This window comes from Stegodyphus dumicola, chromosome 12 (genome assembly GCF_044657685.1).
Source record: "Stegodyphus dumicola isolate Sdum_Otavi_A_Nest chromosome 12, ASM4465768v1".
Classification (NCBI taxonomy): Eukaryota; Metazoa; Arthropoda; class Arachnida; order Araneae; family Eresidae; genus Stegodyphus; species Stegodyphus dumicola.
The window spans coordinates 6423908-6436973 of NC_140779.1; the positions used below are offsets into that span (position 1 = coordinate 6423908).

The 13066-nt window shown below is 36.3% G+C and overlaps 1 protein-coding gene across 1 annotated transcript in view; it reads right to left on the minus strand.

Annotated features, from left to right (window-relative positions):
* Positions 1–1259: 1259 nt before the first annotated feature.
* LOC118201156 (lachesin-like) overlaps positions 1260–13066 on the minus strand; it is a 259543-nt gene continuing 247736 nt past the window's right edge. Inside the window, exons 8-10 of the mRNA XM_085806926.1 lie at positions 6287–6355; positions 4188–4250; positions 1260–1580 (exon numbers count right to left, since the gene is read on the minus strand). Of these exons, the coding sequence (XP_085663052.1) occupies positions 1462–1580; positions 4188–4250; positions 6287–6355 (251 nt within the window). The 3' untranslated portion in view covers positions 1260–1461. The remainder of the gene's footprint in view (positions 1581–4187; positions 4251–6286; positions 6356–13066) is intronic.

A 13066-nucleotide genomic window follows, 5' to 3' on the forward strand; every position in this document is an offset into this window, starting at 1 on the left:
ACACAACTGCTTACGTCACTCCGGCGTCACGTGCGGGCGCTTGCGCATGGGCGTAATCATGTCGGATACTGCATTCACGTCTTTAGATGTCTCGCTACGTTGTGCCAAAGCGGCATGTTCAAACTTCAACCGGTTTGGTTGTTACGACCTTTCGTACTTTTTCATTCGAACAGCCTCCCCCCCCTTAAGGAAAAAGCTGAGTATTATGGTTATGAGCCACTGACTAGGCTTCCGAACTAAGGTAAAACCGAACGGAATGATGCCTGATCAGTGGAAAGAAACAACAAGCAGCCACCACAAGAAGGCAATGGCTGAAAGACCAAGTGATATTAATTGCTCTTAATCAGGAATGTCACAGAAAAGTACGTTACAAAAATGATTACAGGACATCTTGCATAAGTTGCTACATATGACAATAAGCAAAACGTAAATGTATACTATTATAGTACAATAATATAGTGCATTTAGTTATAAGATACACGAATACCTAGTTTAATGGTATTCCATTGTATAATGCTTTAATATTATGAGATAGAGCTATGATAAAGTACGAATAATACTATAAGTTAAATGCGACTAAATGTGAAATGTGACACATTAAATTTATGTTGTTTGACATAATGACTGTAGTAATGCAAAGCATTTTATAACACATAAACAGTTATTTAAGAATGATGTAAATAGGTGATATATGAGTGAACTAAAATACTATAATACGGTGCGTTAGGTGGTTACATTAGTTGTTTTAAAACAGTGCCCCACTTATTCTACACATACCTTACAAACATTTCAGCAAATAAAGCTTTACATGAATTCAATGAAACAGTTATACTAGATGTAAACTGACAGATATGATAATAATTTAAAAATATACTTGACGCAGGAATTCAATAACAATAAGCAAAGTATTATAACAATTAAATCAATACCTGATGTGTTTATGATATAAACTAAAAAAATAATAATAAATAAAAAAAAAGGATACTGAAAGTAAATTTATAGTAACTCGGTGTAAATATTGCAAAGTAGTAAAAAAAAAGGGGGGGAAAGGATGCGCATTTAATTTTGGAAAAAAAGAAGCATACATGAAAGTATATAAAAGAAGTAATAGTACTTTTTCTTAAGTACAAGGAGGATTTTCAATATAAATTATGTTTTTATGATATGTCGGTGAAACGAATTATTGGATAATTAAAATTTCAATAATCGTCATTCTAATGTTATTAACAATATAAAATTCACAGAATAAAAAGTCAGAATCAAGTAATACATCAATTTATTTTGAAACATTTAAGATCTTCACAAGACCAGAAGCTTTTATATACACAGATCCAATGGTATAATTACATTTTCAATGCAAGAAAGTCACTTATTTCTCGAAAGAAGATCAGAAGAGAAGGCATATACAAATATGAGCAACAAAATCGATGTGCACCAAGATATGACGAAAACCAATTCCCGTTACACGTATTGCACGAAATGATGATGCAGAAGATATGCAGAATATGCTGCAATGATGAATAACGATTTCTCGAAGGTAGCGGAAGTTGAAGGAGACAGTTCATCTATTTTTGTAATAGCTAAAAGGAAATAAAACATGATATGTGAGCTATACATTTTTGCATGCCATACTCACAATTAATGTATTGTTTAACATAAGACTGCTTTTTGATTCAATATGGAAAATTGTAAATAACTGTCGGAAAAATACTTCACTGGTAATCCCAAAATAATAATTTTTAAACAGAGAAGGTACACGCTGCACAAAAAATATGGGACAGTTTTGTATCTCCCGTTACGAATTGACGAAATTTAACTTGCTTTTTTCATATCTCGAAAGCGCCACTTAGGATATATATTAGATTTACATACAGGATGTCCAATAAAACTTTTGGGGAAGGCAGGGCACATCATAAGGATTAAGAATTGCATAGGAACCCATGCCTAGAAGCGTCATTGTACTTCGCCAGGGGTACTGTAGAGGAGAGTGGTAATGGAAGGTGAGGATTGCCTCATTCGAGCGGTAGGCACCACACGAAGAGTATGGAAAGCTATACGAACGGAGAGCTTGCAGCCATGCACTCAGTGTACGGCATAATAAGGTATATTGGACGACTGCTGCACGCACTTATCACCACAGTTTATTTGCACTTATGCATCAAAATTTGTGCGACTATGGGTTATTAAGAAGTAGCAGGAAAATTGAGGTCAGTCCTCAATCGACCTGCTCGGTTGCTAGGGAAGAAAGTATGTTGGATACGGCGCAGAGTAATCCAAGGACCAGCATACGTGCTATTGCGTCTCAATTAAGAATGCCTTGTACCAATGGCCAGAGTGTCGTGAAAGCCGAGTCTTTCTACGCCTTTCGTCTCCAAAGGGTTCAGTTACTGCTCCTCGATGACCATCCTGAACGTGTACTTTTCTCACAGTGTTTCCTGCAATAAAGTGCCTGTGATGTTAATTTCCCAGCGTATTTACGGATGAGACCATATGCAATAGAAACGCCGTATTCAATCACCACCAGCAGTATTTGTGGGCTCAAGAAAACCTCCATGGCACCACCCGGCACAGCAGCACTTCAAAGTTAATTTGTGGGCGGGGTTTGGTCGGTGACTAATTAGTCGGACCATAACTTTTACCATCCAGGTTGAATGCCGCGAATTATATACTCTTTCTGGAGCAGGTTCTTCCCGGCTTGCTTGACGACGTTCCACCAACTGTGAGACGCGCAACATGTGGTTCCAACATGACGGGGTGTCTGCTGATTTTGGAGTGCATGTCCGTAGCCATCTGAACAGATCATTCCCGCATAGATGGACTAGGCGTGGTGGACCGGTTCCCTGATCGCCACGCTCACCGGATTTATCTTGCCTTGATTTCGTTTTGTGGAAAGCCATCAAAAGTGTCATGCATTACGATCCTGCTGTGTTTGAAATGGATCTCGCGGCAAGACCCGCCTGCGCAGCTGCTACAATCAAAGAAACTCCCTGTGTGTTTGAAAACGTCAGGCACTCAGTGGTCCATCTATCTCAGGCATGTTTGGAGTGTGATGGTGCAAACTGCAAGTATATGCTGTAACATTTAAGCTGTCATACACCATTCGTATTCATGTCCAGTTAATTACTCTCATGTTTCCTTTCCCATCTTCTCCCTCTGCTACCACTTACACCTTGCATTTTCGGGCATGGGTTCCTAAGCAATTCTTAATCCTTATAATGTGTCCTACCTTCCCCAGAAGTTTGTCACAACATTTACGGGATACCCTTTATAGCACTGTTCTAACATAGGTATTTTGACTTAAAATCGGACTTTATGAAATACCAGTTTTTTCTATATTTCGATTCTACGATTCAAATTATGCCAAAGTGCAAAGATTTGTCAAAATATTGTAATAGTAGTCAAAATCTTGAGTAGGTTTAAAAAAAATTAGCTGTCTAAATTTTAGCTCCTCACTTTTAATTGAATTTGGTATATATTTATGTATCTCTCTTTTTTTATTCAACTTATTCGATTCTTCCTTGCACATTTTGAAATTTAGGTTTATTCCAAATAAAATTCTATCATTTTCTATGGTTTATTTTTAAAATTTGTATTTTAAAATAATTTTTATAAATTTTTTGAAAAACATTTTGAATTACAATCTATAAAAGTTTTATAATTTTCTTAAAAGATGTTTTAGGTGATCTTAGATGTTTTCAAAGCATACCTGCAAAAATTAGAGTTTTTGATTCAAAATGTGGCAACGATTAGATACTTCTTCGAATGATATAAATTGTGTGCATTTTAAGTTATAATATGAACGATATGTAACGCTGTTAAGTGAATCTAGCTCCAGAATGACGCTATGGTAAACAAATATAGTGAATTTTAAAAGAGTGCATTTATTTTGTTATATTTTGTGCGCTATCGACAAAGTAGATTCAATTCAATCCAATAAGTTTAGATGAAATTCAAGAAAAATTGCGTATTATTTAATATTCCGTACAAGGAAGTCATGTGGTGCACACATAAGGTTCTTTTCTTTTGCTTATAATACAGAAAAGTTTTAAAGGAAAATCGTACATAATTGAATTTATAAAGACACAGTAGATAAATCATTAAAATGTAGTTAGGTTTAATTAAAATTTTTCTTTCTTCTAAAAATTTCACACACGCTCATAAACATGTTATTAGGGAATATATTTTACCTGTATGTTGAATATTTGCTTTCATTTGCTGTCGCTCTGTTTCTTGCCTGGGTTCTTTTCTCTCTATTAAACAAATGCAGACAATTATTAAGGGCTGGAAAAAAGGAACAAATAACGATTATTTTGCAATGCGCTATTTATTGCTAGTACATGAACTCATTTATTGCTGTACACTGTCAGTAATGCCAGAAAAGGCATCCAAAACTAATCCAAAATCACGTTTATTTCGAGGGTTGTTAAAAAAATACAGAAAAGATAAATAATTAGCAGAAAAATATAATAAATGACAGAAAAGTAATGTTTATTTATATGTAATTTATAAGAATATCATATAAAGAAAAATTTCATTTGGTTACGTAATTTAAATCAACATTCGAAACGAAAGAACGTCTGATTTCGAAACAAAAAGAATATTTTGGTTTGTGTTCATGTGGCAACGATTAGATAATTCTTAAGATCACATAAATTTTGTGCATTCTGAGTTAAAAAATGAACGAAATGTTAAGTGAACCTGAGACCAGAGTGTCGCTATACTAAACAAATATATTGATTTTTAAAGAGTGCATTTATTATATTGTGGTTTATGCGCTGTCGGCGAAGTAGATTTAAATCAAACCAATATGTTTAAAGGAAATGCAAGAAAAAAATGGGTATAATTTAATATTCAGTACGAGAAAGTCATGTTGTTCACACATCAGATTTTTACATCCTTGTACGAAGTAAAAAGGAAGTATTGTAATCGCGAAAAGCTTCAGGCAGCATATTTCAACTAAAATATCCACTTTGACCGCTCTCGAATGCAATTTAACGATGTTTTTGCGTGATATCTATACGTAAGGACAGAATAAAAGACTCTTTTCCTCCAAAAAAACTAAAAAACTGCTTTAAAATGAATTCCGAAGAGAATTTTTCGTGGTGTCTGTACGAACGTATGTACGTATCTCGCATAACTCAAAAACGAGTAGCCTCAGAACGTTGAGATTTTGTATACAAGACTACTATAACATGTAGATGTGCCCCTCGTATTTTGGTTTCAATCGGCCGAACGAAACGAATATATATATATATCCACTCTGATACCCGGTTCACTGATCCCAGTTTCTTTACTCTCATATGTTTGTAAATTGTACATTTTTTGCCTGAAAAATTATTGAATTATGTTGTTCTTATCTTCCGGTTAAGGGTTTTATGCCTTTAGTAAATGTGTATGCAATATTTTTAGAACTATCAACAATTTTAAAGTTGTCTAAGTGCCGCTAAGCCTTTTTTTTATGGCGGCCATTGATGTTTACATTTGAAACAGGAGACTAGTGGATTTGTTGCCAATCTAGAGAAACTTACCTTCGCAACAACAAAGATAACGCATTCATTTATTATTGCAATTAAATCAAGCTTAATGCTTTCTGGAATTTTTTCGAGGAAATAAGCGTTTGAGATTTACTTCGTAATTTTTAATATAGTTATTTTGAGTTTTTATGTAATTTTTCCTTCTCGCGAAGTGAGAACTGAATTAATTAAATGAAAAATACTCAATCGTCTGTGAAAAACTGTTTCTGTTTTGTTTTGTTTGCTTAATTTCTTTTATACATAGTTCTAGCTTTATTACAGTATTTGAATAGAACATGTGGCAACGATTAGATAATTTTTTAAATGATATAAATTTTGTGCCTTCTGAGTTATAATATGAACGAAATATAATACTGTTAAGTAAACCTGGCGCCAGAGTGTCGCTATGGTAAACTAAGTGAATTTTAAAGAATGCATTTATTCTATTGTGGTTTATGCTCTGTCGGCGAAGTAGGTTTAATTCAATTGAATAAGTTTAAATGAAATGCAAGAAAAAATGCGTATAATTTAATATTCCGTACAAGGAAGTTATGGGGTGTACACATCAGATTTTTTTTTAGAAACATATTACAAAGTACTTTTGTGAAGTAGAAATGTACAGGAATTATTATTGAATTTTTAAGACAATTTACTCCAGCCTGGTCCAAATAATACACACATAATATACACATAATATAACATACACACATATACTTAATATATAACCCTTTTTTCATTTATGTGTTATGAAAATTCATGTAGATCCTACGTACCAAGTTTAATGTTGTCTGCCACTGGCCGTATTTCTTCGCTTGTAATTTCATCCTGTTTTAGTTTTGTTTCTAAAATATGAAACATTAGCTGTGATGAATAAATACACAAAAACACTTCGCGATTGCAATAACAAGAACATACAGAGAAGCTAAAAATTTGAAATACTGGCATTAGATTTCTCTTGACTGCATTTGAAATATTGTATTAGATTTTTCTCATTTAAAAAACTTTTGAATTTACTGAATGAAATCTGTTAATAGATGTGTAAGATAACTTTGGATATTACGGATTACATAAATTTCAATAGAAATATTTATAACTTGAAAATGTTTTAAAAATTTCTTTGAAATCTGGTTTGAATTCCTGTACTAGTTAAATTCTTTTTCGTTTATTGAAGAAATCAAATAACAACATTATTATTAACCAAGAAGTTAAAAATTTCTCATCTCATCACATCATCTCGTACATCCTCGGTGCCCACCAGCGGCCGAGCGGTAAAAGTCGCTGAACACTGGTAGTTCGGTCTGAGGTTCAAATCCTGCGAACGGGCTGGCTGCATGGGCGTTTTCGTGGTTTTCCCCATGTGTAACGTGTATACGAGCCAGTTTCCCTTAGAAAGTCCTCCACGAAGGCATCCCTTCCCTTAGGCAGATAGCTCTCGAAGCTTTGCCATAATCACACACACAAGCATACACCCTCGTTTTAGGAGATTATAAGAATTTTGAAGTCTCATTCCTTTCTTTTCGTAGATTAGCTACAAAATTGGGGGTATTTTACAGAAATTTAACTTTCGGGTAGTTTTTCTCCTCTCAGTCAAATTCCCAGATCCATACTTAAGGAATCCATTCCGGATATGGATTCCTGGGGCATTCACAGAATTCCTTGTTGGTGTTGTTTAATTTACACTGGTCAAACCAAGAGAGCCTTAAAATAGCTCGTTAAAAGGCATGAGGTATATGTTAAGAAAAAGCAAACACAGAAATCCCTTGTCGCCCAGCATTGTAGGTCTGAAAATCACACTTTGTATTTTGATGCAGCCAAACGTATTTAAGAAACATCTTCCATTGGTGAATCAAATTTTTTAGAGGCATTTCACATTCAGAAAAATCTTTCTGTTCTAGTTAATTCCAAATCATCTTTGTCTTCAGCCTTTAAGGAAATTATGTTTTAGTTTTGCTTCATCAGCAGATGGCGCGAGTAGCTAAACTTCTGTAATGAGTAGCTTAACTTATGTAGCCAGTAGCTCTATTCTTATCTTATCACCATTATCTTGTCTCGTTCATTTGCACTTAGGCTGGTGAGGAAGATGGTTGTGTAGTTAAACCATCGGAAATAGTCCTGCAAAATTTACAAATATTGAGCTGATTCGTGTTGTTTGACTTCTCCAAAAATCATTATTTAGCGTATTATTTTAAACCTAAATTAAAGGAGCTCTTTTTCGGTTGTCACTGACTGAACAATATTAGTTTTAAAGCAATTAATTTTAATACATTTCCTTAAGTTTATATAAATCGTAAAATCATTCTTTTTGCCATGTGTTTATTAAAATTAAAGATAAAGGCAAAGTTTACTTTATTTGTTTATCTTTCTTTAGCGGTAAAAATAGCAGAAAGTGGTATAAGGTATTTCTCCCGCTTTCCTAGCCTGCCTTCGTAGTGTAGTGATTCTGCACCCTGGGCCGGTATTCCAGAGGTCCATGGTTCGATTCTCGGTGAAGGCGATTGCTCATTTTTCATCTTACCTGCTTCCAAAAAATATCTAATGTCTCTACAGTGGCGCCCGAACTAAAAGGGTGTTGGATGATGATTCTCCGCACCCAGGATTTGGCGAATGGGTCTCCTAAAAACTCCAGTCACCCTTTAAAAGCGGGAGTATATAAGGTATTTCTCCCGCCTTCTTAGAGTTCCTCCGTGGTGTAGTGTGGTGTAGTGGTTCTGCACGCTGGGTGCGTATTCCACATGTCCGTGGTTCGATTCCCGGGGAAGGCGATTGCTAATTTTTTTAGCTCTCTGGCTTCCAAAAAATACCTAATGTCTCTACAGTGGAATTCGAAGAGTAGTTGTCTCACTCTTTATATTTGATAAGTTATAGTAAACATTTCTCAATCTCCCTTTTTTTATAATTAGCTTTCAATTATATAATAATACTTTACTTAAAAAATTATGCTTTAAATTTTTTTTTTCTGTTTTGATGATAACGAATCATTCTGGAACATCAATCGACAAATGATGTACAGTTTAATTATTAGAATATCTTCAGGCAATAATCGAATAATGCTTTGCAATTTAATTATTAGAAGGTATTCAGTAACTATTATGATCATCCACAATAAATTTTAATCCAAAGAAAAGGAAGCCGCCCAAACGGGATAATGGTTAGTGACTAGAAGGCATGGAAGTTTGTGAATGTATAGTGTCTGTGTGGCATGGGAACACTTTAAATGTGCTGCGAGCTAAAAGTCATCTCGAGAGGTTTCCTATAGGGGAAGAGGGGTAGAAGATCTGTCCCCCCGGATACTGTCTTCTCCGAATTGGGGACGGAACTGAGCTAAAGTCGTGCTGCCCTCTGTATGATGCTGAAGGTTCTTGCCAGTGACATCGCATTTGTTTTCTTGCCGCGATGAACATTGTGGGCTTGTGGTAACCATTGCCAGGCAGGTGACTTTGGTAACAGCAACAACAAAGAACAAGAAGGCTTCTGGTTATGCACTTAGATGGCAAAACATCTTTCAAAAGAAAGCAGACGAAGAGAAAACAAGTGTAAGAAGAAAAGTATTCTTTTCGTAACATGTATAGACCACCATTTGTTTTGCTGCGATTAAAATGAAATTCGATTAACATATCCTTCAGGAAATCGTTTCCCGTATAAATGCTACAGAATTCTTCAAAAAAAGAAAGTGTAAATGTTTATATGCGACTAATTATGTTAGTGCAGCTCAAGTTCTATTGTAGATGTATAAAAAACTTCGTAATATGGCTCACTACGATGCGAGATTATAATGTCAAAATGCTCCGGATCCATGATTTAACACATTCTTAGCGTTTACATATAGAATTATGTAAAATATATACTGCTGTATAATTCTAGCTCGACTAGAACACTAAAGAACAGTGCAGTGACTGTTCGCTGAATTCTTGTAAGTAACAATTCTAAAGAAGGGTTAAATTGCACTTTAAATTAAGTTGCGCAACAGGCCTAATGGGCAACGGCTTGCAGTGCACTTGTTCTGTTTTTTGACCTTTGGGCTCGGGGTGCATCAGCATATGCCCTGGGCAAGTGGTCAGCTTGCCGCAAGACCCCCGGTGTTTAGTCCCCAAGCGAACTTGGTACTCACGTTATCGACTCACTTGACGGATGAAAGGTTGAGTCAACCTTCCCCACCCCGGAGATCGAACCCCGGCTCAGGCAAGGCATTGGCTTGCAAGACAGGCAAAGAATATGTGTTGTTAAGAAGGAAAGCTTCGCAGCAGCAGGAGTGGCTTCCTTCGAACGAAAAGAGACACAACTGCTCATGCGTGAAATATCTGTCGCCTAAAAGCGCCAAAGCTCGAAGCTGATGTCGAAGTTTGAACAGGTTCGACGGTCACGTTTATGAAGAGTTCAAAGCTGTGTGACTCCATTTTTCTCCCCTACATATTGACAGATATAAAATCAGACATCAAACTGCGATATGGATGATACAAGTTCAACTAGTAAAACAAAAAAGCACGAAAATTCGAGTTTAAATTATTGCGAAAAGTCAAAGAACGATTCATCTTAATCCGTGTTCCTCAATTTCTCGTACACATGGCGAAGGTGGAAAATCTCGGTCAGGTACATCACAAAGGGGGAAATTCTCGCCAACAGGTTCCGTCGCCAAATCCTTTGGCGAATTTTCCCTCTTCTTTCTAGCGGCGTAGAAGACAAACTGGTTTACATTACGTCTATGGAACCTTTCCTTCTTTACATAGACTTTCTTTGAGACAGGTGACCGCGCAGGTGCACTACCCCGAGGATAATATTAAAGCCGATTCTCTAACGTATGAAAGTTCTAATACAGTACAGAAAGGTCCATAATAGCAGTTGGGAAGAAGCAGTGAACGAAATGTCACATGCGGGAGTACAAAATGATGCAATAAGTCCATAAACAGTCTTAGGAGCCGAACGAGTCCATAGCTGTACCTGCATGACACGTTGAAGTGAAGAACGTGCAAGGTAAGTGCGCGAAAAAGAAATGCCTCAAGTTACAAAACTCAGTTCTTATACAGGTGGACTAATTACATGAATACAATGGAAAGAAACAGTAGCGCATACAGAACACAAGAATGCAGCAGAATATAAATTCACAGATAATACACAATACCATAAAGTAATTAATATTTTTTTCTATTTTTTCAATAATTATTTACAAAATTTAAAGGAGGGGCTTGATCGCTGCGCGAGGTCTTTTCTTATTGACATTACTGATGGGATCATAATAAAGAATGGGAATGGTAGGATTCTGTACATTACTACTATTATCGTAAAATTTTTTAGCCAGTTTGGCAATCGGTACTGCGGTGCAACTGCACGACGGGCTAGCCACTTCGCCACCTGGCGGTAAATTACACTTTATTCCAACCCAAGGCGTATTCGGAAACTAAGTACCGTTCTGAAAAAAAAAAAAAAAAAAAAAAAAAAAAAATAGTAAAGCAATTTTTTCGAATCCAATTTTATTTTTAGATGAAAATACATGTCTTAAACTATTTTTCAACATAGTTTCCGCCAATGATCAAACACTTGTCATAGCGGGTGACCAGTTTTTGTATACCATCGTCAAAGAAACTTCCCGCCAGTTTCGATAACCACGACTCCACAGCATTTTTCGTGTCATCGTCAGATCCAAAGCGCTTGCCACCAAGCTCGTGCTTCATGTGCAGGAACAAGTGATAGTCGGACAGCGCCAAGTCCGGGCTGTACGGCGGGTGATCGAACTGCTCCCAATGAAACTGTCCAATTAAAGATTGAGTGACACCAGCAGTATGGGGCCGAGCATTGTCATGGAGCAACACAATTCCTTTACTGAGCATTCCTTTTCGTTTGTTTTGAATGGCACGCATTAGTTTTGTTAAAGTCTCACAATATCGTGCCGCATTAATGGTTTCACCTCTGGGAAGAAATTCAGTAAGCAAAACGCCTTTCCTATCCCAAAAGACAGTGCACATGATATTTTGTGATGATATTGTCAATTTGAACTTTTGTTTTTTTCGGAGAATGAATGTGTCTCCACTCCATCGATTGTTGTTGTTTTGATTCTGGTGTGAACTGACACACCCAAGTTTCATCACCTGTCACAATTTGGTTTAAAAAGTTTTCTCCCTCATCACTGTACCGCGTGAGAAATGTCAGGGCACTACCAAGTCGCTTTGTTTTGTGAACATCAGTGAGCATTTTTGGAAGACATCGGGAACACAGTTTGCGATAATTCAAGCGGTCAGACACAATTTCGAACAAAACTGTACGTGAAATTTGTGAAAATGCCTCTGAAAGAGTTGTCATTGTGAAGCGTCTGTTCTCATGAATTGCTTCATCAACTTTCTTTACCGAATCATCGGTGACAACAGAAGGCCGACCACTCCGAGCCTCGGCGTGGACATTTGTTCGACCTGCATTAAACATTCCTACTCACTTTCTCACCATTCCATCACTTATCGCGTATTCATCGTAAACTTCTGTCACTTGACGATAAATTTCGGCCGGTTTAACATTCCTCGCGTTCAAAAATTTAATCACGGCACGAATCTCACAGTCAGCGGGAGAACTAATTGTCTTAAACATTTTTAATGTGCACAGCAAACTGAAAACACAACATAGAGCAACCAAAATGGCGACAATTGAAAGTCAGTGAACAAGAAAGACTAGTGCGCATGCGCGGGACGCCTATAACAGCGCTGCGACGGCGCTAGAATGAAATGGTACTTAGTTTCCGAATACGCTACAGATGGCACTTTGTCGGGCGTAAAATAAGCCTCCATTTCGGCTTTAAATGAAAATGGGAATTCTAAACTTATGTTATACTAATTAATTTTAATCAGCCGAACCTGCGTAGCATCAACTAACGGAGTTGGTCCTTATTTCAAAGATCACGGGCATATACTAGCAGGCAAACAGTAGTATGTCCGCGGCCGTAGAACAGTAAACTTAGACAGCAGCAACAACGTGGCCGAAAGATGGAACACGCTCTCTTACTAAAGTGACCTAGACTTCAGCTTAAATACTCATTTCTACATTCTATATATATTAACTGTAATCTTAAAAACTCATTCCGGCAGGAAAACATTAGAAATTTAGAAAATACAGCAAAGGCTTGTTCCAAAATAAAATAACTTTTAAAAAATAAAGAAAAAAAAAAAAAAAAATCTGAAAGGTTTCAGATTTTAAATTACGTCCAAAGGGGCATTTTTTAACATTCTGTGGGTTACCTTTATTTATTAAATATCACGTTCTTCGCACTTAAACTATAAAATTCAGTTCAACAGCAATATCGCAAAATAGTTTTGAAATAAGCATATCTTTAGAATTTCCGATACGCAGTCTCACGCGCTGGAGATAAAAATGATTTTTCGGTACAACGTTGCCACGGCTCCCTTTGAAATCCTTGGGTTTTTTACTTCCTTGTACGAAGTAAAAAGGAAGTATTGTAATCGCGAAAAGTTTCAGGCAGCATATTTCAATGAAAATATCCATTTTGACCGCTATCAAATGCAATTTAACGATGTTTTTGCGTCATATCTGTACGTAAGGACAGAATAAAAGACTCT